Consider the following 27,002-nt stretch of genomic DNA (forward strand, 5'->3'; position numbering starts at 1 on the left):
TTGGTGCTCAACTTTCTCATTTTATTGTCTTCTATTCCCTTTCTTTTACTGGCTGTGCTATTGGAATTGGACAGCTTTATTTGATAGAAATAAAAATGTTGAAAATATGGTTTCTATCAGTCATTAAGCTATAAATAGTTATAAATATTAGCATACTTAGTGGTAAAGACAACCCTGGCCTGCTGGGACTATAGGATCATGTTATATGACAGAGAATAATGCATTTCAGTAGTCTGTTTTGAGGAAGGATTGGATTTACAGGACTATAATTTACAGTTAAAAGCTCTTGCATCCTCTCTTTTTGGTGGGTCACCTTTTTCTCCTCTCCAGATTAAGTATATAGCAATTGTAATTCTTAGATGCAATAGACTTGTGTAATTTACTTACTGAAGAATATTACTGAAAAGCATATACATTAAATAGATGTGTTTTTTTAACACTTTCACAGAATTCCCAACGTGTGAGCCACTAAGTCAATTTATATGCAAAAATGGAAGATGCATTAGCAGCAAATGGCTGTGTGATTCAGGCAAGTATCCAATGTTCTGTACCTGAAACAAATACAGAAAATATTGCAGAAGTGTTGCTTTGATACTCTTTTTCTTTTATCTGAGACTGATATTGCCACTTTGCCTTGTAAGGTGTCGATGTATAAATACAGTATTTTTAAATTACTGACCTGTCCTAGAAAGTGGTAATGTTGATGCTTCATCTAAGGAATGATGCAGTGGATATGGTTATAGTTACAAATAGTATATTCTGTAGAATGAAGTGTGGTGTAAACTTTCATTGGTGGGAAAACAAAGACACTAAGCTATTTCTTATGAGAGTATTTTCTACTTTTAGAAGACAAAATAGTTCCAGTGCCTGAAATATAAAATATCTGGGTTGGGTTTTTTTTTTTGTTGTGTTTTTAGGGGTTTTTTTTAATTGCTTTTGAGCAAGGTCAATTTAATAAATGGCATCCCTCAAGAGGGAAGGGCAGGAAGACTTAGTAGTTATTCTTTTGTCTGAAAGAATATGTACTTGAATAACAGGTGTTCATCTTTTCTTGGAGCTTGTGATGTGGGAGTGATGTCATGCCAGTCTTACTCACATTGGGTTGGTTCCTCACCCACCATAGCATTTGGTACTACTTTAATGTAACGAGGCTGACAGGAATCTGTAGCTGTAAATGGCACATTCTCCAAATTATCACAGTGTGCTTACTGAACTTCTGTGCAAGGAGACCCTTTAGTTTTTAACTAAAGTATTTATCTTTACTTTCCCTTAACGATCTCATTCAAATTATGGGAATTGCCTTGAGATTGTTGTAATGACTACAACATTAGAGTAATGAGAAACTGCATTCCCCCCTTATTTATGTGCTGCTGTCGTTTTCTACCTTGCACTGTTTCAAGTGCATGGAAACAACATTTGTAATGCTACTGAGAAGAAATTCTGACATCAGGTTTTCATTGTGGTTTGTCTGAAGCTCTTTGTGCATTTAACTGTCTAAGTTAACAGCAAATCACTGAGAATGAAGTAAAACCTCTGTGCTTGGAAGCCTGCCTAGTGGCACATGACTGAAGAAATGAGGGTGCCTGCGATGGAACAGCTGTATAAGTGTAAAGGATTAGATGATCCAAAGTGACAGTCATGTGCTGTTGGTAAATTGGAGTTAAGGAATTACTTGCATTAGAAATAACTTTACCATATGCCTGTGGGCAGTAAACATATTATTTTATTTACTGCAGGTTTCCTTTTCTGTTACCTTTTTGGAAATTGCTTTTTCTCATGATTTTAAAATAACAAACCCCCCTAATACTTGCAGATGATGACTGTGGTGATGGAAGTGATGAACTAGGCTGTGTTCACTCCTGTTCTGCTGATCAGTTCAGATGTTCTAATGGAAGATGTATCCCAAGTCATTGGGCGTGTGATGGTGACAATGACTGTGGAGATTTCAGTGATGAAACCAAAACAAACTGCAGTAAGGAAGGTTAGCTTTCTTTTTTCTTACCACATTTTAATACTTCACCACAGAGAATGCCTTGTTATAAGTACAGAGGTTCTGTCTTCAGTCAGTGGGAAAAGAGAAAATGCTTTTAACCTTGACAGAGGTTGGCATGGAAAATATGTCAAGTGAAATTTGAGAATACAGAAATGTATCATAGAAGAAGAATGCATTTGGAAACAGAATGGGTATTACACTAAGTTTTGCAGTTTAACTTTACTAAATTATGCTAAATGTGTATATTGTCCTTTTACAGGGATGCATGCTGCTTAGATAAAGAGGCAGTAAGCAGCAATCCTTAAGTTACCTCTTATTTCCTGGGGGTTTTATGTAATAAAGATCATTTTTTGTGATCCAAGTTTTGGTTTTAAGTTTGGGTTTGGAGTTTTTGTTTTCTTTTTTCTCAGCAGTGCTACTGAATCATGAAAATGTTTAACCAACTACAGTCACATTTAGACACCATATATTGTATTTATTTGGGTGGGGGGAGAAGGGGAGAATGCTTGTAGCAACAGATAAAGAATAATCTGATGAGAACGAGGGACTGTTTTTCTCTAGTACTTTCCTCATAGTGATTTTTCCATAACAAAGTAACAGTATATGATTTTCTTGGTCCTTTTTCATGAGTTCATATTCTAAACCTAGGTAAAGTCCTCAATTTTTTTATAAACTTACAAAACTGATTATTTATCTGTATCAAGATAACTGGTCTGGAGCTTAAATCACTCACTTCCCCCACTCACATCCTTCTTGGAGTTTAAAGTCCCGCTCTGCCTTTTTATACAATACCATATTATACTGGGACTTGTGCCACTGTCCCCAAAAATAGTAGTTTTACACAGTTGTTTTCAGTTCATATATCTTCTGTGTCTTAATTTACTAACGGATGCAACCTTGTCCAGCAATTTGTCTTCACTTTATTTCCAATAGAATGCAAGAATGTAAATTATTTATTTTTTAAAAAATAGCAAAGAGCAAGGCAACTATTAATAAAATAAAACATGTATTTATAGATAGTGCTATAAAAATTTATTCAGTTAGTGCTTTTTGGTACAAACAGGAATGTAAATGTTTACCATTAGTTTGAAGTATGTGTTACAATTGTTAGTATGCCATGAGATGCTGGAAATACTTACAGTGGTAATAGTTTTGGAAAAGGAGGGCGTGGATAAAATTGAAAAGGCCCTCATCAAGAAAATACTTAGAGGATTAAGTATGTGATGAATAATTAAAATCACACATTTACTGAGGTTTGACACTTTCCAGCCTGATTCCATGGCTGCACTGAACTGAAGTTCCTTGCTGTGGAATTCAGGAAGGCTACAATATGTCTTCTAGGGCTGTAATGGCACAGGCCAGGCAAGTGTCCTGGCCACAGGGCTTGTATCAGAGCAGAGGTGTGACCTGTCATGTGTTGTGAACTAGAAGACTGACCTCCTTGGAACTGGAGGAGGAGGGGGGAAAGCAGCCAGAGGGTGAGAGGTGGGGCTTACGAAGGACCAGGAAAACCTCATCAGCCTTGGTCCTCCTGACATCTGCAAGTTCATTCTTGCATGATAGCTGTGCAAAAAAGAAAAGAAAAAAGTATTTCCATTGAGCCTGTGGTGAAGGGAGTGAACAGGAGAAGAAAGAGCTTGTCTGAAGCTTGTGTTGGAGTGATGAGTTCAGAAGGATTAGTGAGTTTTGAGTGTTACACCTGGGGACTCTGAGTTTGGCTTTGGTTAGAAAGGGGGATTCTAAGTCATTGTAGTCTTAGCATGGAAAAAACTGACATGAGCGAGTTCTTCAATGTCATTCTTATTTTTCTAAGAAACTCCCTCTCCTGGAAGATGCAATGGGAAGGAATTTCAGTGCAGTCCTGATGGGAACTGTGTTCCTGAATTGTGGCGCTGTGATGGAGAAAAGGACTGTGAAGATGGTAGTGATGAGAAAGGCTGTAATGGAACTATACGACAATGTGATGAAAAAACAAAGTTCTCCTGCAAGAGTACAGGTATGTGCTTGCAGATGTGTTTTTCTCTCATTTACTCATTGTGTGTGTGGATCTGTCTGTGTGATTTCATCACATACCTACTTTGTGAATGCTGCTTTTAATGTTTAATACTCCTGAGATGATTTTACTTATTGTAGTGAGACCAGGAAAAGAATATCAATATTGTTCCCTTCACCTGCTTTTTGACTTATGATATAAAATGGATGGGCTTCAAGATTATTTAAAGCTAAAACTGTTCTGTACAAACCAAATGCTTAAATGTAGCATCTAATAGCACTTCAAAGTCCAGGTATTTTCTTCTGTTTTCCATCTTTGGCTGCAGGCATTGATTGAAATGGTGTAAAGTAATTAGCCAGAAGACTTTAAGGAATTAGAACTACAGCAGTGGAAACTCGAACCACAATACTGGAAGAAAAATGCATTCTTTGAAAATGTTTAAAATCAAATTTTATTTTAAATAGTGAAATGAATGTGAGAATGTTTACATCACGGTATTTTGCAAAATAATGCTTAAATGGAATATTTCAGCTAAGTAAGAAACTAGTTTTATGTCAATATTGTATTGAACTTCTTACAATATCTGTCAAAGCTTAATGTAATATTGGGTGTAAAAATAACTTTCAAAAGCAAAATTTAATTCAGGGTACAATAAGTAATATTGTTGCCATTAAGCAGCTGTAATAATTACAGGAAAAGAGAACCCATTCTAGTGCCAGTGGTAGAGCTAAGCATGATAAATGCTGCAGTCTAGTTACCTGAGTTCTATCCAAAAGTTTTGTGAATGCATATGGACGCAGTGAGATACTTTTATCCAAACAGGGAGTTAATTTTTTATATGTTAGCTCCTGTAAGATGCCATGGAAATGCTTAGAGATTATCTGTGACTTGGATTTTAAAGTTGCAGAAATCAGAATGTCTGGATAAAATAAATATGAAATACCAAATTTTGCCTAAACAAAGTATTTTCTTTTGTGTTCTTACAGTTTCCAAAAAGGAGTAGAGAAGTAGTAGCTGTTAAGTGAAATAGCTTCAATAAGTAAAAAGGGATTATTCACTTGTAATAGAATGTTCTGTTCTCTGAAATAGTCAGATAGGAACCCTACCAAGGGAAATACACTTCTTCCTGGTACTTTTTCCTGGTGCTTAAATGGGGAAAAGACCTCACACTACACTACTCATTATACACTTAACATATGTTTACAGTTGTGCACAATTAGGGCAATGTCTCAGTCAGCTTACAGGATGAAGGATGAAATGTGACTTTTCTAGCTGCCACATATAAATACAGAGGGAAAAAAAAAGGAGAAATACATTCGTCAAATGTTTGATGAATGCAAGGGTATATGGCTTCGATTTAGTGGAAAATGCAATCATGCTTGTTGGTTGTGTGGAAACATCACTTTAGGAATCAGTTGTGACAGTTTCATCTATATATTTTTTTTTTCTTTCACTATTTTCCTTCCATTAGTCCTGGAAGGTGCAAAACTGCTGTTCTGGAGGAGGCACGTTGGTGATGCATTGAAACAGAAAACAGCAAAACAGAATTGTTGTTTAGCTACTTTCCTGTTTAATTCCATGTGGTGGGACAAATTATGGTTTTATGAGAAATAAATTCTGCCATCATCCTTTCAGGTTTCAGAATAAACATCATTCTCCCTGTTGATTATTGTAAAGAAATGCTGTCTGGCTCCCTCATTTATAAGAACTTTTCAGATGAGGAGGAATTGTGTAGTTCTCCCCTTGCAGATTGCTAGGTGGTGCTGTAGAATATGATGGCTCTGGGTATGAGAGGATGTGAGACAGCAAATACATTTTGAAGGAAATGTCATTTGGCAAGAAGAGAATTAGTGAAATGTTCTTTTTACCTCTTTTTTGGTTTATGGCTGTAAATAGTAGCTGCTGGGTCTTTTCTTACTGTAGTTTTTGTTGGCTTTGGTTAATCTGTCAATGCCACAGGAATGTCATGTTAGAACTACAGCATTTGTCAGCCTTCAGCCAAACACAATTTTTCTGCTTAGAATAATGGGGGTCTCAAGATATCATCATATCCAATCCCTTTTCTGATATGCACTTAAGAATAACTAATAGAGAAGATTCTACAACTTATATAGATAAGCTTTTAGTAATTTGCCTCTAATAGTTGAACTTTTTATTTTTCTGAATAGGTCATCTGAATCTTTGCTGCAACCTTAGTTGATTGTCTTCATCTTTTCACCAGTATAAAAATATTTTCAATATTGAAAGATTTCTGTTCTATGTCTCCTTAACCATTTTGTTTTCCTTCTATTTTCATTTTATATTTTTAAACCTTGAGTATTTTTGTTGGTCTCGCTGGAACTGTCCAACCTGTGCAGTTCTTGAGCTGCACTAGTCAAAGTCAGCCAAAGTGTTGCTGGGCACTTGAGTTAACAGATTTCAGAATGCCGCTTCTAATTTTTTGAAGAACATCACACGGTTGTTTGTGGTGATGTGTGATGGAAAACATACCAGAATTTGCATAGCAGTAGGATATGAGATGTAATAACTGCCTGATTGAGATTGACTACTGTTGGGCTGCTTGTAGCCAGTTATTTTGTGCTTTTAAATTAGATTATATTTACTTTAAATTTGACTAGACCAAATTAGATTAGTCTAAAATATGACTTCTGATTTTAAATTCTGATTCTGTCCTCCAAAAATTAACGCAGATGAGTTCTTCAACTCAGTTTTATGTACTACATAATTCTACTCTTTCTATTCCATCTTCTTATTTTTCAGTTAGTTGTACTGGACCAAGAGCAGAATCTGTGTAATCTCACTTAAAATGTAATCTAAATACTCTAATGAAGTACTTCTGTGAAGACAAGTGAAAAAAAGCCACGAATGCTTGAGTTTAGTAAGCACTAGATCTGAACTGTCGTGTATATTTGTCATTCTTACCGCTTTCTATATTTCTTTCAAGAAGTTAAGTTTTGTATCTTACCATTTTAATGTTGTCCTGTACTTTTTTCCTCACATGTCAATAATATGCTAGAGGTGGGGGGAGGGGGGGAAAGACAAGAAAAAGATGAGGGAATATGTAGGATTTCTTTGAAATTGAAAATATGGGATGTAAATAGAGAGGAAGTAAGTTCAAGGAGTGATCATCACCCTGATACTGGAAGAGGAATAGTGCTGTCTGGGGAATAGACATCAAGATAAGGTATGCAAGGTGTGACAAGTAGAAAAGAATGGAGAGAAGTTGATACTGAGGGAGGCTGGGAATAAAGGGGCTTTTGAGGAAGATGAAGAAATTGGTAGGGGTGCCCTGCAAATGATTTGAGGACTGATGAGGAGAAAGGTGTTACTGTGGGGAGAACTTACATGAGAGGAGGTTTGGAAGAGAAGATTCAGCAAGAACATAAGAAATGGAAGCATGGAGGAGTTCAAAGAGAGGGTAGAAAGGATATCAGTCATAACGTGGCTTTAGCAGTGTTGCTTCCACTTGTTCCCTGCCTCCTCAGTCTCCTCTCGCACTTTTAGATCTTTAATGCTGCACATCTTGTACAACTACTTCAAATAACCTTTTTGAATGTAAGGATGGTTCAGAATTATTATATTTCTGACTGGAGGGGTGGATTCAGTTGACACTGAAAAAAGAAACCATCTCAGCAAGTAAACTAGAAAATTATATGTTTTTTCTAATGCTGTTTTTATTATCAGTTCATGTTATTGTTGTTTTCTTTGGTAACAACTGTCATCTTTAGGCTCTGAATTTTTTATTTCTGTCTCAACCAGGAGACATGTATGAAAAACCTGCTTTCTACTAAAATATCATAAATATTAGAAATGACCATATTCTTGGAACAAAGTAGTTCATTCTTAAATCTCAGGTTTGTTCTACAGGACAAGAAAACTCATTGACCATTGCCACATTTTGTTGAATATGTCAGATTGGAATGTTCTTTCATTTTGACAGGAATGAGATTGAGTCCGTTCTGTAGGTTTGGAAGACGTTAAAACTTTAGGCAGTAAGAAGTAACTGTAAGAGTTGACAGAATGCAATTAATCCTCTGTCAAAGTAGTTTTCATACAGTTAAATATATAAATGGTTGAAAAACTTCATCGTCTCAGCATCCCAACAGACTGAACAGCATCTAAGAAGTATTGTTTTGCTTGCTGGTATTTGTAGGAAATAAAAAATGTTGGAGAAGCTTTTGGTTCTGGCTTTCCCACATACTTCAGAACTTCAGATTTGTTAATTGACTTATATTACTTCTGTGCTACACAAAAGAGCCATGGAAAAGAACAGATACATTCATTGAGGTGATTAATTTGTGATAGAATTTTACTAAAAAGGTTCCTGGAAACCCAATTACAATAAAGGAAAATAAAGCAAAAATACTTCAGTGAATTTTAAGTAATGATATCAAGGCAGTCATACTGCTTCATTAAGTCCATCTTTTCAGAATTTTGGCAAAGATTAATTCCTTGTAAGTATATTCTATTTAAGAACATTTCATAGCTGTCATAGTGGAAGATGAATCTTGTACTATAAAATATATCTTCATTAAGGTAAGAGAAAGGCAGGAAAACTGATTTCCTGTGTAAACATTTGGGTGAGTAGAAGATTAAAACCAGAAAGGACCTCTACTGGAGGCATGTCAGTTTAATCTGGGATCTGGTTAGCTTGCTTGATGTTGGTGTTTTTCATTAGCTTTCATTCTCCTGCTGTGTTACGGCGATACATAATATCTGTGATGGTTTTGAGATAATAATGAATGTGGACACTTTTTTGAACCCCTTGTGACTGCATGTAAGGAGCTTGCATACAACTGTGCTGTCTTCTGGCTGTGCAATTCTGTCTTTTTCAGTGTAGGATATTTGGAATTTTGACCATTCTAGAAAATGTGTAAGCTTTTCATTCTAATCTATGCCACTCCCTGTTTAGATTTTCCGGGTGATTTAGCACTGGTAAAGTTATATTCTGTTCTTCAAAACAGTTCCTGGTTTTCTTCAACAAAAGTGAAAGTGATCTCACATTTGTCTTGTGAAATGATACCAAACCCTATTTTTTCATTCTTCTTGTTTAACTGTATTTCATCCTATTGTCATTCTCTCCAGACAATGGCATGCTTTTTATTAAGAGGCTAAAATATCAAATGAAAAGCATTTTGCTAATCTTAAGCAAAGATATCCATGAAGGGAAATTGAGATCTAGTACTGTATTATGACACCAGAGTTACAGTTAGGGACAGTTGCTACATTCTGTGGACAGTTGCACAGGATCTCTTGAGATGGTTTTATATTGAACCATCTCATGGGAGATACAGAGTTAAAGACCCAAGGAGATTAGTATTTCTATCTGTACCAGGGTTCGGTTCATTGTTTCACCCACTTACTCGTTTGCTTCCCCTACAAAGTCATAACCAGTCTCAATTTCCTACTGGGGAGGTTGGGCAGTTTGTGCTGTGCAGCAGTTTGCAGTTACTAGGCTCGGACATAACCAGCCAGTCCCTGTGCATCCACTAGTGCTGCTGTTAACAGATCCACACATTTCTAGTATCTTCTGTCTCTCTGTTAATTGGAGAATAAAGGACATGTCACTTCTCTTCAGTCCAGGTCTTACCAACACGTACAAGTAGCTCCCAGTGGTTATAGCTAGCAAGTCACAAGTTTATGCTTGAGAGTTGAAGAACAGTCTGGGACAGGAGCACACACACACATGCATGCCTGGAAGTGATAGCATTCACAATCTCAGTTCTTTCACCTATTAAAATCCCTGGCTTGGGTGATTCTAATTTAATACCTGTAAATTTTATAAAGATCATAACCCCTTTCACAATCAAGAGACTGTCTTGTATCTCTAAACATTGATGGGCAGCACAAAAGGGGAATTTGATTTTCCCCTTCTGAGAAGTGAAGGAAGTGATCTGAAGCCTGGTTTGCAATCATGTAAGACGTTTCATCTGCTGTAGTTAGTTTGCCTAAAAGCTGATCATTTATCTGATCAATATCTGATCAATACATTTCCACACCCTGGAAATGTATTCTGTGCACTTCCTAGGAGGATTTTCTTTTCTCAAAGCCATGCTAATAGAAAGTCTTATATGTTGAAGCATTGCTCCTATGGTAGGCTATTTGCAGAAGATAGACAGATGAAGAAAATCAGAAATTAAAAAAATATATATTTGTATAATATGGTATATTTAAAAGACTATGAGGATGTGTCCTGCCTGCATACAGTACTGTTCAGCCTAGATATAATTAGGATTGATGATGTTTGGAAAATTAGACTGTCAAAACTGATGTGGATGATGCTTCAGATTATAAGTACAAGTTGGTTTCTTTCTGCTCATCTAAGAGGAAAGTGCTATTAATAGAAAAACATAATAAAAGCAATATATCTGTGTAATGTTACTGAAGGTTTCTCCTACAGTTTGCTTCCAGTCTGATTTCCTGTGTTTATTGTCTCTTTTCTCCAAGGGAGATGCATTAGCAAAGCGTGGCTATGTGATGGCGATATTGATTGTGAGGATCAGTCTGATGAGGATAATTGCGAGGGCTATATGTGTGGACCACCAAAATACCCTTGTGCTAATGATACCTCCATCTGCCTACAGCCTGAGAAGCTCTGCAATGGGAGAAGAGATTGTCCTGATGGATCTGATGAAGGCGATCTTTGTGGTACTTCTTTCAGACACATTTTCCTGATTACTGTCTGTCACAATACTTACTGTTAAAAACCAGTTGCCATGTTAATCTTACTGAAATTTAATCACAGTAGACTACTTGAGGATTTTTATTTAATTTAAATCATACTGGTTTCATGCTTGAAGTATTAGCTATCTTCAAATAAGGGAAAACTTAGTTCCTTAGGTAAGTCTTTCATTTCCTAAACCCTTAAAATATTCCTGGAGGTAAACAGCTTAAAAGGCTCTGGTATATATGAAAGGATTTAAGCTAATTTGCAGTGCTTCCCAACTACAAAAGCTTGAGTCGATAGAATCCTGTCAGTACCGGTGTAGGAGTTTGTGAAGAAATATGTTGGTATGACTAGGAGAGCTTGTCTCCCTGATGGTGGTGTTGAAAGGATTTCATGGTATGTCAGACAATGTAGGTTATCTCAGCAAATTTATATTTAATAAAAGACGTACAAAAATAATTTTATAAATCTGAGAGGTGTAGCAGCCTAATTGAATGATGATGAAATATATGCAAAGACAAAATGAATAGATTTTTGAAGAACTTAAAAAAACTGTGGTAGCAGTATTGTACTGTAATGATGGCTTAGGGATAAGTAGTGAAACATGGTTTGTAGGAAAACATTAGGTAACTTTAAAATTAATTTTTATTATATCAAATATTTGCTTCTCCACACTGAACTAGCCTTGCATGCAGTGTTCTACCATCTCTAGCATTCTGTTACCAAGCATTTGGAGATGCCTACATGCATTTTCACCCTCTAGGTTCCATCTTTACCAAAAGACCCTGTGCTGGGCTGTTACTTAGTGTAGGAGGCAGAGTTCACTGCTGTCAACAGCTGCTGCAGGACATGGCAAAGAGATCTTCGCGCTGTCCCGCTCTGTTGGTCTGGAGACTGAACAGCAAGAGGGGATCTTAAACCCAGTGTTCCTCTGGAACATGTTTGGATTATATTGTAGACCTCCTGAGAGCTATGTGTGAATCCTATGTTTGGACAATTAACTTCCTACTAGTAGTAGCCCATTGTGACACCAGGATCCTGTTGGATACTGTACAGGACCAAGCTTGTTTTTTAACTGTTAAGGACTACTAGAAGGTGTGTTATTAGTCAACAAGTGTTCGGCATTTTTTAATTGATTATATTTAAAGCATACCTTAAAAATAAACTAGAAGGATAAATATTGCATGTTGGACAAGACATTTGCATGTTAGACACATTAATGATAAAAAGACAAAAACAACAAACTTGATATGTGAGTGAAAGTCTGTTAGAAGGACTTTCTAAAACAAAAGGAAATACTTCTGTAGGAGACTGTTGTGATGTATACATCTTATCCAAGTGAGCAAAGCTTTAAGAGATGTGTTAGAATCAAACAAAATAAGACAAATAAATTAAGAAATAAACAGAAAGCCTGATTTCCAGTGTAACAATGGACTCTTTTGGCCCTCTCAGTGACTTCCTGGGTATGAGTAGTACTATGATGTGAGGAGTAGTTTTTGAGCTTTTTTTATGTTCCCGAGGTCACAGAATTTCTCACACACAATTATCCTGCCTTTAATTCAGATGCTTTAAAGGTTTCACAAATCAACATCAATCCATTTAGCAGAGCTTTGCAAATCATCAGTTACTTGGAGAATATAATGTGAGAGCACTGACACAGGGAATGCAGAAGTAGTATTTTCTAGTAGCTGTTTATTTCTCCTCCTGTTAGTAGGAGGAGAAATAAAAATCAAGATTTTTATCTTATTTGTAAGCATCTTTGACATATTGCTTGGGAAATATATATACACACAGGACTGAGAGTCAGAGCCTTCTCCCTGCAAGCTCAAGGGGATGGAGGCAAGGGAAGTATTTGAGGAAATAAGCATAATTTCTCTGTGCATGAGCTTTTAGTCACTACTGAAGGAGGTTGACCTGTAATGGTCTTTAGACTGATTCTGTATGGACACTCTGTAAAGCTTAACTGAATTAAATAACGTTCATGACAGTCTGTAAAAATTTATGTACCTTGTATATCTACCATTCTAAAAATCCTAAAGTGCCTTGTAAGTGCCATGCTGAGCACTTAGAAATTAGATAATTTAAAGAAAGAAATACAGAAAGCTGTTTAACAAATGTAAAATTTACTGTATACTTTTAAGGGCCTTTTACATGTTTTTGTTGCCCTGGTGAATTTCAGAATATTCAATACAATTGGTATTGAATGTTTTCTTTTATTTTTCCATGTTATTTCAGATGAGTGTTCACTTAACAATGGTGGATGTAGCCATCAATGTTCTGTGGTTCCTGGAGGAAGAATTGTGTGCTCCTGCCCTGCAGGATTCAGTCTTAGTCTAGACAACAAAACTTGTGAGATTATGGATTACTGTACCAAGCACCTGAAGTGTAGTCAAGTATGTGAACAGCATAAAAACACTGTCAAGTGTTCATGTTACGAAGGCTGGAAACTCAGTAAGGATGGAGAAAATTGCATCAGCACTGGTAAGTTGAAATTCAGTATATTTCCAGTATTCCAGACGCTGATAGCTGTATTGTAATATTAGTCCATCGCTTATAAAACCAAATAATTTTGAAGTTCTTTGAAGTTTTATACAGTTTTTATGTATATTTATTCTGCAGGAGATACATATATACACACACATTTAAATATATATATATGGAATATGGGGGATTTACTTTGTATTTTGAAGACATGGATCAATCTGTGACACCACAATATTGATCGGTATTACTTCTGGGTTCAGAAATTTAACTTTAAATGTGCATGCAACACTTATAGTCAATTATTATGCTCCAAATTTAAGCTATTTTTCACCTATAACATTCTGGTACTTGTTTTTTTTTTGAAATCAGTAAGCCAATCAAGAAGAAAATCAACATAAGCCAAAATGTGAGAGGAGAACTCGTTCCCCTTCACTGTTCGTTATTGATATGTACTGAAGCACAGCTTAGAAACTGTGTTAGGGCTGTCTTTTTCTAAGTGTGATGTGAATAAGTGTGAAATACAAACATGTATGAGTTATATAAAATGTTGTCATGTCTTTGAACTCCCCTGCAGGGAGATAAAGTAGCATTGATTTTACTGTCTAGATTTTCAAAATTTCAGTTTTGGATTCTTCGTTATTTTTATTCTTTATGATCTTTATTCTTTGGTAGTATCTTATCATGTCTGCGTAGGATTTCCCCCAAACTATCATTTATTTGGCTATTTCATAATTCAATAGATATCATGATTAAGATGTTCTTGATTTATTCCAGATGGCTCTGCCTTACCTCGGATAAAGCACGTGAAAAAATGCTGAATCACTAGGCTAGAAATAAAAGCCCAAGTTTCCTATTACTAGTCACCTGAAATAATTTTGTAGTAACCAAGTTAATGGTCCAGATTTAAGAAAAAAGCAAATTCTAATCCTTCAACTTTGACAATGTTTGAGGTAATTTACAAAACATTCTAGAACTTTGTTACAGTAGTAGGTAATGAAACCCATCATTTACTTATGACTAAAATATCTATTGCATATAATAAACATTGTGTTTATCTTTGCTAAAACAATGAATAATTAATTATTAGGTTTATGTCATGGTCACTTGAATCACACACCTTGCCTTTGAATGATTTAAAAAAAAAATCTCTAGGACTGTGGTTTGCATTTATCAGGCTGGAATAGCTGTTGTTAAGATTTCCAGAATGATCTCCAAATTGAGTCTTCTTGTCTCCATAACTATTACTATTATATGAAAGTAGTTTCTGCTACAGTATGAGAACAGGAATGTGTGTTGTTCAGATGTTACTGAGCTTTACCGATAAGTAGACTCTCATACTGCACAGACAGATTTCTGTGGTTCTGTATATCTGAACTTTATTATGGTTAAAATTACTATTTTATGACACTGTACAAGCCTTATTCTCACTGATTTTTGATCAATCCACTTTGTTTTATTACAGACATTTCCAATAATTCAAAAAGTGCATTCTTACTGGGTTACAGAAAAGAAAGATGCTATCCTAATGCCATCAAAGCTGCAACAAACTCATTCCATATTAAACATGACATATGCTTTCATAGTCACTATAAATCTTGGCCCCTTTCAGTTTATTCCATTTGAAAGGCATGATAAATACTCCGAAGGACAGATCCTCTGATACTTTAGTTGTTGACTGTGTGAACAGCATTTTAGTAAAGTGAGCATAATTTTGGTCTCATTTGTGAATCTGTTAGCCTCAAAATGTCCACACCGTTTATGTCTCTGCATGAGATGTGAAATGAACATAAACTAAAGAAAAAAGCTTTCCTGTAATACTATTACAAGTAGAGTTCTGAGTGATCTTGCAAATGTAAGCAGTCCCCCAAATGCCAAACTACTTCAATAATACCAGTCAGCATAGAGAAATTCTACTTAGAAGAGCCATAGTGATTGAACCAGGAGTAGATGCAGTAACTACTAATCCTTTTTCCAGAAGAAAAAAAATTACTCAGAGGAAAATTATTACCTTGCCCTTAGTTACATTCATTTTTTTCACTATCTAAAATAGCACTTTCCTATATACAATCCAACATTTCACCAGCAATATGTAAAGTTAGTAGGCAGCACTTCACTTTTTGATGAAATAAATGAAAACATTTATTTGAGCATCCATCAGAAATCTAATGGGAATGTGAATGCTACAAATGCTGTAATGTATGTGAATTTTTGGTCTGTTTGGTGGGTGGCATATCAGAATCAAATAGTAGTTTGTCAGGGGAAATATAATGTTATGGAATAATAAATATATAGAAATAAACTCCTAAATTGAGCAGCTTTTTCCTTTTTAGTTCCTCTTTCAATGTCTTTCTCTTAGTTTCTTCTGTTTTTCCTTATTCCCATTTATGTTCTCTTAATTTCTTGAGGGTTTTAAGTGGCTGTGTGTTTTTTCTCCTTCAGAGTTTTTCCTTTCCTATAGCTCTTGTTTTCATCTAGTTTCCTTTTTGCTGTTCTGGCATGTCTGCTGTTACATTACTGATGTTCCAAAGACTAAATGTTTCATTTATGTTTAAATTTGTATTGATTGAACTAAAAGTATGCTACAGAGCTCCATTATTCAGATAGAAAGTCAATATAAATTATATATTTCATACTCTTCTTCCTAGTTACTCTTGGAACACATTTCAAAATAAGTTGTGCTGATATATTGCAGTTGAACTCTTTTAGATGATACTAAGTATACAGGGAAAATGTTCTTGAAAGACATCGAAATTTCATGTTTATGTTCAGACTTTAGGAATTTGTTGTAAAAAAAGATGAACTCGGAAACACTTATCTTAGTATAGATTTAGTTAAAAAATTGCTGTCAACCTTTTATAAGCTGTAGGAACACTGTTATATCACTAGATACAGGATGATGCATCTCTATGTTTGATCTGGTTTAGCTAGGTTTAAATGCAATTTTGTTATTTCCTGAATGCTTTCAATATTAAAATGAACAAGATAAAAAAAATAAAGATAAAATTAAAATCATTAAAAAGGAAAAAAAGTTTCAGTCCTCTCTGAGCAATGTCAAACTTTCAATGGAGATTTTTGTAGGCTCTCTACAAAGTCACCTTTTCCTTTGAGGTAAATTTGTAAAAGCAGAGTGTAGGTTGCTTGCTGTACTGCTGCTGTTACAGTAAACCTCAGTTAGCATTTTTTCTGAGAGAGAATTTTAAATTAAAACCAATGGAAAAGGTGAGGCGTTCTTGTTTCTGTAGTGGCTTTTCTTTTGAGTGTGTTGTTTAGATAGTTTTCAGAATCAGAAGGTACAGAAACATTATTTTTTTCTCTAATAATTTATCAATTACTTTTTTTTCTTTTTTAAAAGAAGAAGCTTTAAAGAATGAAATGGATAACCATTGCATTGAATTGAACTATGGTGAGATTTTATGGAAATGCTTTTAAACATTTAGTAAAATAAAAAGTATTTGCTCTCAATTTCCAGAAGATGGATCAGGTGGGAAAATAACAACACATTTTTGTTTTAAAGAGTGGTGGAAGCATAATCTGAAATAAAATTGGTTTTGTTCAGTCTGAAAACTCTAATTCTCTACGATGTAGCTCATTTTATACAGTCTTTGAATGGTAAGGTTGGAAGGAAGATCAAAGGCTGTCTAATACTGCCGTTGCTTATCTGCTTTCAAAGACCCTTCATGACACCTTCAGTGGTGAACTCCAAGTTTCCCAGGGGTGGGATGTTCTCTCCTTAGCATTTTTTCTAGTCTTTCTGAGTCTTCCTGCTCCAGTTTAAGCCTTTAATCCTTGGCCTACTTGTTATTTGTATAGAAAACAAGATTTTTCTCATTTTCAATTCATCAGCCTTTTATGTCTTTGGAGAATTTTATGTGTTTTCACTCATAATCTTACTCCTTTGTTGTTTTTTTTTAAACTAACAAGTTCCAGTTTGTTCATTCTTTCCTTGCAGGCCATACTTTCTAGACCTCTTGCAACACTTGCTGATTTTCCCTTGCATTCCTGTAGTGGGTTCACATTCTTCTTTCCAAGCCGTGCTCAGAACAGTGTACAGTATTGTAAAATCTCTTCACCGAGGCTTAGGAGGAGGATTTGGAAGGATTATCTCATATTTATTTCAAGTCCAAACCTTGAGTTTACCTTAGTTACAGTGCCATCTAATTTTCTAGATGCTTTCCTACAGATCTGGTATTCCATCAGTCACAGACTCAGATTTTAGCAGTTTACTACCTTTGAAACGTGGTACTTACTACAAGTACAATAATGGTGGGGGGGGGGTTCAGGCAGTGATAAGTAAAATTCCACACAACTCCAGTCATCCACGCTACGGTGATTGATTGCTACATTATGTAAAGCAGAGTGGTGTCAGGACTCTGGCTCACAACTCACCAGCCAGGCAATGATTACTGATATCCATTTGGCTTTATTTAAATAGCCTTATCATAGAGGAACCTATATACAACTGGTTTCTGTCTTGTTTCCTGAATCCCTTCCAGAGGACTTTTGCACTGTGATGTAGCACCCCTAGTTTGCTGCAATCTCAATCGTTCTTTTGTTTTGAGTGATATTTCATCTGTGACTTGACTATATGTCAGCCACAGTAACCAAAGGTCTGAATTCATATCTCTGTGTTATGGGAGGGTAAGACAGAGCAGGAGGAAAAAGCAGCAGGTGACCTGCTCATTTAAACCAAAAATGGTTGAATAAACAAAGTATTATTACTTTGCCTACATATATTTTCTTACCCATTTCTCAGTGGTGGTGAACATTCTTAAGTATTGAACCTTAAGTTGGTCAAGATCCCATTGAACTCAGACCTTTTCATCAGTGTATTTGATAATTTACATTGTAGGTTGTGTAGCTTAAGCTAGACTTCCTCTACTTTGAATGAAAAACCTCATTTGACATAGCACAGATTTATTAAGTTTAATTTTTTTCCATTGTGGTGTCAATTACTCAAAAACATAAAAGAAGCTCCTGGTGATGTCACTCATTTGTGCTCTTATGCCTTGGAGTTGTCTAAGAAGCAGTATGGCAGGCAGAGTAGCCTGTGGTCTCCTGTATAATAGCTGCCAATTTATCAGAAATTGGGAAGTGCCATTAAAGTGTTTCTGAGGTTCAGATAACTGGTACTTGTGAAATAGCTACTAATGGGAGTGATCCTGTTCTTCATTAAATTATTTAACTACTGCAGAGCTTTGAAAAATTGCCTTTGCAGAAAGTCATTCATTGCTTTAACAAATAGGAGGATCATTTGGGAAGTCCAAGCCAGGCTATGAACAAGCACTTGAAGAGCAGAAAGAGCTCTACTGAGCTACCTGATTAGTTTAAAGCATCATAGGTAATTTAATCTGTATGTGCAATGGTTATCAACAGAAGAACACGAAATTAATCTTTTCAAAAAGAGGTATATAAGCATCTTTGTATTTGCTGGTAATTTGTGCAACCTGTCTTTGAATATTTTAGAAGAACAGTGCAATTACCTATTGCCATAAACTGCCAATAATCTGCCATTAATATAAAATGAAGGTTTAATTGTCTGGAAAACAGAAAGAAATGTGGGGAAAAAGTACTTTCACTCAGCAAAGGATTGGCAGTGTGAAAAACTTACTTTATTAAACTGGATACACCAAGGTCATTGAAGGGTTTGGAGAATCCACATTTTGTCATTCTTGTTTCTTTTATTAACATGGTTATTTGTTTGAAAAACTCTTCCTAACCTAAAATATTTAATAACTACAGTAAAAAAACCTGCTATTTTGTAGTATAGTTGACTTCTGAAGAGAACATTTACACAATAATCTAACACTAATTGAATAACAAAGGAAAGAGAATGCTACTGGTAGTTGGATTTGGACAGAGGTGCATCAGTAAGCATATAAAATGTTCATTTGGGGTAAAGGGTTTTATTTTTAAGCACTTCTATTGAAAACACAAAGTGCATTACATATATACCAAAAGGTACATTATATATGTTTTAGTAAATTGTTTCAACTAACTGTCATTGGAAGCAATGTATAATTTGAGGGATTCATTTTTCTGAAATTTTTCAGAAAACAGATTTTAGTTTTGATTATGTGCAACTTTTTAAAGCACTAATTATGGGCTCCTTGGGGTAAAGCTACAAAACACAGTTCAATAGTTGAGCTTGATGTTCCTGAATTTAATATTTAATATCTCTAATTGTGATCAAAGACAATGCTGCAAGGGAGAAGTGAGAAGTCTGTAGGACTAAAAATGTATTTGAAAGGCTCCTTATCAGAAGATGAATTGTTTTAATCATCTGTTTCTCCTAATAAAGTATTCTGTTGTTCTTATTCTACTTGTCATTTATATCAATATGTAACAAGATCTTCTTTATTATTGTTCTTTTTAAATGTATAATCTTCTGCTTCCAGATCCATTTGAGGCTTTCATAATTTTTTCTATTCGACATGAGATCAGAAAAATTGATCTTCACAAACGTGACTACAGCCTCTTAGTTCCTGGCTTAAGAAATACAATAGCACTGGATTTTCATTTCAATCAGAGTTTACTGTACTGGACAGATGTGGTAGAGGACAAAATATACAGAGGCAAGCTCTCTGACACTGGAGGTATGAATTTAATCTTTAATATCTTAACTGTAAGAACAGCTGCAGTTACAGGGTGTTAGACCTAGTAAGTAAGCTGCCATTCACAGAAACAGAATTGCTGATGGCATTCTGCCTTTAAAAAGGTGTATATCCCAATTGCACTGGATTGTAGAGCTACAAAAAGACTTTTTGTTATAAAACCTTCCTTTTGCAATAGACTATGAGGGGAGGAAAACGACCGGTGCAAGGGGCTGATATTTCTTCCTGGTCCAACAAATGCAATGTTGTGGGTGTTGGTTTTTTTTGTTTGGTTGATTGTTTTTGGGTTTGGGGGGGTATTTTTGTAATTTACCCTCACATTATTAAAAAGTTGAAGAATTTATCAGACATTTAATAAATTATTGGGTCTCATTAGGTGAAAGATTTTGTTTGATAATTTTATAGCCTTCAGAAAGACTTGTCCTTTTTCACAGTGACAGAATCACGGGCTCTAACTAAACATAATCTCATAAAATATACAAAGGTCTTTCTACAAAATGTTGTTTGTTGACGTGTATATTCAGGTGCTTTTAGTCCTGCATGAGCCAGCAGGCATAAGCATGTTTAGCTTGTTTCTCTGAAAGTTCATGTACACATTTGTGCATTTGTTCTCCCTCAAGTTTGGGGTTTGTTTTCAGGGTTTTTTTCCTCCTTAGTAAGTGGTATTTTTACATCTCCAGGTCTGGATCAGGAAAGAAATGTTGTGCACTGCTAAGTATGTAAAGACAGCCAAAACCCACCTTTTATTAGTGTTTGTGGTGTTTGTATCAAACCAGTAAGGTAGTCTGTTGTCATCACACTGCATTATAGTGACGTGGAACCAGATCCCTAATGACCTCTGTGCAGAAAAAGGTTACTCAAGAACTGACTTGCACTGGCAAAAAGCACTGCCTTCCTGGAAGTCCTGAGGGCTACCAGATGCTTCTGTGGTTGCCCTTTGGGTGAAAAATGTTGCAACCCTCCAGAGAAGGTATTTGGTAGAGAAGAACTGTTAGAAGACAGTGACAGTATGAGTTGTGCATGTGAATTTGAAGGAACAAAGTAAGGCTATTTGTTGTAGAGCTTTGTAAAATGTGTAATCCAAATAGGATTCTCCATGACATTTCTGTCTTCACTGCAATCTTTCAGTTTTCTTTATCTGATTGGGAAAGAACTGAAAAAGAGCTTCATACATCTAGCCACTGAGAGGCAAAGTGTGAACTTGTCCTTCAGAGACGCTGCAAAAGAGGTCACTGGTAGTAGGGCACATGCATATCTCCAGTGTTACTCTGTATGTGATCTCTGACCTTTATTGAACGTTTCAGAGCTTTACTTTCTAAAAATTTTATTAGTGTGGGGTGAAGTTTATTTGTATACTTCCAGAAGTGCACTTATTTACAGCAGGCTGTCACAATTGAAAAGAAAATTCCTGTGGAACAAAGGATCTTCCATCATCCCTCAGATTAATCAAAAATTCACTCCAAGAGCGTATGGCAGACCTGGATGTCCATGTTCACTGTACCAGACTGTACATTAGTTCATTAAGAGTTTTGGTATTTTTTGTCTTTTTCTCTTTTCTTTTTTATTAAGGTGTTAGTGCCATTGAGGTGGTGGTACAACATGGCCTGGCCACACCTGAAGGTCTGACTGTGGACTGGATTGCAGGAAACATATACTGGATAGACAGCAATTTGGACCAAATTGAAGTAGCAAAACTAGATGGCACCTTGAGAACAACGTTAATAGCAGGAGCTATGGAACATCCAAGGGCTATTGCTTTGGATCCCAGATATGGGTAATTATAAAAATACTACTTTTTCATGTTGCAAAGTATTTTAAAGCTAGCAGTGTGAGATAATTTCTTTTTTTTTTTTTTTTTTGTTTTCTGAGAGTTCCTAACTTGTCTTTAATATTTCCTGAAAGTATATTTTGAGTGAAAGACAATCCATTATTAGTGTCTTTTGCCCCAGTGAGAAGGGCTACAAAAAGGTAAGTTGGGGTATACAGAGGTCTACGTGTTGGCAAATTACTTCCCTTACAATGTGGTTGTTTCATTTACTTTTGTAATGTGGATGGTAGTAGCTGGAGCCTTTGGTCTGACCTTTCCATGTGATTAAAAGTATTGCCAAGGTGATTCATCTCAGAGACTGGTTATTTTGGGGGGGGGGGGGGTGGGGGGGGGGGGAGACTGTAGAAATATAGTTTAGATGTTACCAGAAGATTGTAAATTGAGTGAGATTAATCCCACCTTTTGTGTTCAATTCTCCATCTTTAAAGTGGTGATAATGCTTGCCAACTTCTGTCAGTATTTGGTCTATTCTATAGACTGTAATATTATTAATTATAAACAACTGTGTAGTAGATTCAGCCGAATACCATAATATTTTATCTACTGCCTGTCACAACAAATGTTTCCAAATAAGTATCAGCATTTTTTCATAATACTTTTTTAAAAAATAATAAAACAGACCAAAATTGTGTGTTTTTAAAAATTGTATGATTGAATTAGAATATTGCCTGATTTTGGTAGTGTGATAACACGATAAAATCCATTTTCCCATAAATTCTAATTTTACCAATCATCAAATAAGTGTTCTCTACAATTCCATTTTTAAATATTCACCCAAATAACATTAAAACTTTGCTTAGGATATTGTGGTTTTTTTTTTTTCCTTTTAAAATTAGCCATTCTTTTATTGTGAAAGCAAAAATAACCCATACACACCATTTATGTTAAATTTAAGTCAAAAGATTTAAGTAGTAGAAGAGAAATAAAACTCTTAATGGAACCCTTAGTTCCCCATTGAGCCAAGTGTCAGTTCTGATTCTGTATTGAAATTCAGTCTGCTACTACAAAGGTTTTCCAATTCTTAGAGCAGTGTTTAGAGGCTTTGAGAAACCTCATTACCCATACTGTATGTAGCTGGATCCTCTCATAGAGAGGCTGAGGTAATGGTGAATAGCTACATCCTCATCTCATAATTGTTCTTTGAGAGAAATAAAAAAATAAAAAAAAAAAAATAAATGAGTTTTCAGAGTCATGATATTTAATTTTGTTTAGGAACCTGCAATGGTCCATAATGTATCTTCACTGAGTATTTATTCCAGAAACACTGAATAAAGGACATAAAGATAAAAGTTGATAAAGGTCCCAGAATCTGAGTCTGAGATCTCTCTGGCCTGTAAAATTCTGAATCAGGAAATGCATACTTTAATGAGTAAAGATCCTGCCCTCTCAATTCTGATGCTAGGAAGTTTATTTACAGAGTGCATCCCTAGAGATAGAGATCTCTAAAAAGAGGCTTCCTGTTGGCAGAAGAATTGGCAGGTAAATTGTTCAAATTAAATGGGTGCAAGGTAAAAAAAAACCTTACTACTCTTCCTGAAACTGAAGTCTTAATCAGCCTTTTGAAAAGCTAGAAGGACTTGTAACCTATATTTTGTTAGTGGTAAGGAAAGAATAAAATCTGTGAACACAGATGGCAACAGCTCTTCAATCTTTTCACAAATAAATACGAATAGACATTGATGATTCCAAATAGGTGGCTGTTAGGACTGCGCTAATCCTGCATCCCAATGGAGGCAAAGCTGCCCAAGCTCCATACCTTTGCTTTCAACCTGCACTGAGGCTGCTCATGTATTCCCAGTCCCTACACACAGATACATATACACCACATACATAAACATATGTACATATACATGTCATTGGCCACAACAGTCTACCCAGGCAGAAGCTCTCAGCATTGATGCAAATACCACCAGTGGTCTCATCCGTTGTATGCACACATACATCTGGCTGCTGAGGCACTGAAGGCACTCAGCAGTCAGTCTGGCTTGGCCTTTCAGTGCTCTCACCAACACGCACAGCTTCACTTGCTCTGGCTCCTGGCACCCCAGATGTTCAGGTCCTCTGTCCTGTGGCTCCAGCCAGTGGCATGCAGCTGTCCACACAAAGTGCACACATGGAACAGAGACCCTCACCTAGGGAGAGAGACATTGAATTTGGTAGAAAGGTGGATTCACAGAACAGTAAGGATTGGAAAGGACCTTTGGAGATCACCTGGTCATACCCCACTGCTAAAGCAGGATCACCTAGACCAGGTTGCACAGGATCATGTCCAGGAGGGTTTTGAATGTCTCCAAAGAAGGAGATTCCACAACCTCTCTGGGCAGCCTGACCCACTGCTTGGTCACTCTGAGTGAAGAAGTTTTTCTTCATATTGAGATGGAATTCCCTGTGTTCAAGTTTCTGCCTACTAAGCCCTCATCCTGTTTCTGGGCACCGCAGAGAAGAGTTTGGCCCCATCCTCTTGACATCCATCCTTTAGATGTTTGTAAGCATTGATCAGATCCCCTCTCAGTCTTCTCTGGGCTAAACAACCCCAGGTCTCTCCACCTTTCCTGATATGAGAGGTGCTCAGAGCCCACATTATCTTAGGCCTTTTTATACCTTTATCCCGTATTAGAACAAACATTCAGGACTGAAGCTGCCTGACATTACTTGTTAAAGTTTTATTAATCACAGAGTCTGACTCTGTGATTAGCTCTTTACAACTAATTAAAAGTTTTCATATCAAAGGTATTACTTTCCTTAAAAAAATAAGAAAAAAGCATGTTACTGAAAACTTAATAAGCTAAGAACAGTTAGAGTGTATTTTTGGCCTTTTGGTGACACTGCTTCAGTTACTTCATAAGAAACTCTTTTGGTTACACACAAGAAAGCTCTCCTTACTGAAAGAAAAACCAAAAGATATTACTGAGTGTGCCTACCATGCAACATATCTCTGGTTTTATTCAAAGAAAAAAAAAAAAAACAACCCACAAACATATATATAACATTCATTAGTGCCATACCAAAATCTAGTTTATCATATTCCTTAATCTGTGCTACCTCAAATCACCTTTCTTCCCTTTCTCCCCTCCTCATCCTCCTTGTCTGTGGATTACTTTCAAAGGCTCTCAATTTATTTTTTTTAATGAGATGAGTTTCTAATTATAGAAGGAAGATGAGACAAGCTGTTGCTTGTCTTAATGAACATGAAAAAGGGAATGCTATTAAACATCTAGTTATTAAAAAACTTTCTGAATTTCATGATTGTTCTAACAGTAATAATGAAATATTATTTCCATGTTACCCTGTTAGTTCAAGGAATTTAGTTGCCCAAATTCATTGCTTATATTTAAAGCATGTGAATGTTTGAACTTTTTCTTCAACTATTCTCTTTAAACCATTTGAATTTATTCTGCATGCTTCAACGTTTTATGCCTCTTCTTTTCTTCTCTCACCAGAATTCTGTTTTGGACAGACTGGGATGCAAATTTTCCTCGGATTGAATCCGCTTCCATGAGTGGAGCGGAAAGAAAGATCATCTATAAAGATATGGATACTGGTGCCTGGCCTAATGGCCTTACAGTAGATCACTTTGAAAAAAGAATAGTATGGACAGATGCCAGGTAAAGTGAGAACTGTAATCCTATTATCTGTTTATAAATCTGTGATGTCTGCCATGGCTCCTGGCCCCCTGTGCCTTGGAGAGCAGTCACCCATTTGTTCTCCCTGATGCTTACTCTTGGAAGACCCAAGCTATTTCACTATTCTTTTGTAAGTTCATGGAACAGAAACTGATTTCCCTGCTGTATTTAAAAACAATATGCAATGAAAACAGTGTTTTATATCCGTAGTTAATAATGGGAACTAAATCATCTCTGAATTTAATAATTGCACTATAAACGTTCTTTGGTCTTACCAGTATGTAAGAGTAAGTTTTTTACACATTTGGCACCAGTGATAATAATGGATGTGTGATTTTTATGTTACTTTTATGTAATCTTAAATTTGGGGTTATTTCACAGATCGGATGCCATTTATTCTGCATTGTACGATGGAAGCGGCATGATAGAGATTATACGGGGTCACGAGTATCTTTCTCACCCTTTTGCTGTTTCACTGTATGGGAGTGAAGTATATTGGACAGATTGGAGAACCAATACGCTCGCCAAAGCCAATAAATGGACTGGCCAAAATGTCAGTGTGATACAGAAAACAAGTGCTCAGCCATTTGATCTTCAGATATATCATCCAAGTCGTCAACCACAAGGTGACTATTTATAGAGTAATTATTATCCTTATGGTGGGGAAGGATTATTTTTATATACAAATATCTGTATATGCATTCATATGCCTTCAACTCACAAGTCGTAATTAAATGCTGTATTCAGCATTAGCATTCCTTGGGTGGTACTAGAATCTTTATTCGAACCAGAAGCTTCATAGGATCAGTGTCTGTTAATACTGCCCATTCCAACTCTTGTTCTTGGTCTCTTACAAATACAGTGCAGAAGCACATTTACCTAAATGCCTTCCAACGTCCTCATTTTTTAACAAAACAGACAAAAGCAAATCTAACAGCATTAGCTTTCTCTTGCTTCTCTCCAGAGAAAGATCAACTTTTCTGTGAAACAAACTGTGTATATCGTACTCAGTTGTAAATATTCACTTTATGAATGTTTAATGTGTTATAATGTGCCTTAACTTATTCATTCACTTGTCTGTCTCTACTTGCTTTTCAGTCATCTTAGTCACTCTTAAGACTGTGTAACCTAGATTTCACCACAGCAGGCCACTGCTTTTCTACTTAAATATCCCCAATGGGGTGTTGTCCATAAACTGACTATTTTCCAAAGCATATCCTATTCACTTCTTTTATTTTAAAATAACATTTACAATTTTCAGTTTCAAATTAACTCGGTATGTCTTTCATGGGAGAATGAACTCAACCTGCTGGAGGCATGAGTTTGGAATTTAAAACTTCAAGAAGCATCAAAACTTATTTTTGGTGTGGATAAGAATCAAAACTGAAAGGAAGTTCACAGTATGTGCATTAATTAATAGGAAAATCTTTAATTTTGACACATTGCTTTGTAACTTTGAATTCCCATTTTCACCTGTATAAAGCTTACACCTTCATGTGTATGTATTTCCATTTTAATTTTATACCAGCTTTTATAATATAACATCTAACCAGAGCAGGGCTGTACAGTTATGCATAGGCTTTGTCAGTAGGTAGATAGTCCAACAGTAGTTGTGTACTTAGGCATCTTCAGCTACTGTAACTTAAGATAAAACTGTATCAATTTTGAAAATGAAACTAACAAGATTTCATCTATCTTGGTTTAATAAAATATTCTATTTAATTCATAAATGAAAAATACAGGAACTTGCTAAAACTGTGCTTCTTGAGACAGATTTATAGTGTTTGTTGTGTAGGTAAAAAA

The 27,002-nt window shown here is 35.8% G+C and overlaps 1 protein-coding gene across 1 annotated transcript in view; it reads left to right on the top strand.

Moving 5' to 3' along the window:
* The window catches only part of LRP1B (LDL receptor related protein 1B), a gene marked incomplete at both ends in the record, with an annotated part of 709,648 nt that overhangs the window by 467,145 nt on the left and 215,501 nt on the right, over window positions 1-27,002 (top strand). The window contains 9 exons of the mRNA XM_084264363.1: window positions 449-529; window positions 1,814-1,981; window positions 3,807-3,993; window positions 10,438-10,634; window positions 12,889-13,134; window positions 19,533-19,730; window positions 21,318-21,522; window positions 25,017-25,181; window positions 25,581-25,825. Coding sequence (XP_084120489.1) covers window positions 449-529; window positions 1,814-1,981; window positions 3,807-3,993; window positions 10,438-10,634; window positions 12,889-13,134; window positions 19,533-19,730; window positions 21,318-21,522; window positions 25,017-25,181; window positions 25,581-25,825 — 1,692 coding nt within the window. The remainder of the gene's footprint in view (window positions 1-448; window positions 530-1,813; window positions 1,982-3,806; window positions 3,994-10,437; window positions 10,635-12,888; window positions 13,135-19,532; window positions 19,731-21,317; window positions 21,523-25,016; window positions 25,182-25,580; window positions 25,826-27,002) is intronic.

This window comes from Gallinula chloropus, assembly GCF_964237585.1.
Source record: "Gallinula chloropus genome assembly, chromosome: 5".
In the NCBI taxonomy this organism is placed as follows: Eukaryota; Metazoa; Chordata; class Aves; order Gruiformes; family Rallidae; genus Gallinula; species Gallinula chloropus.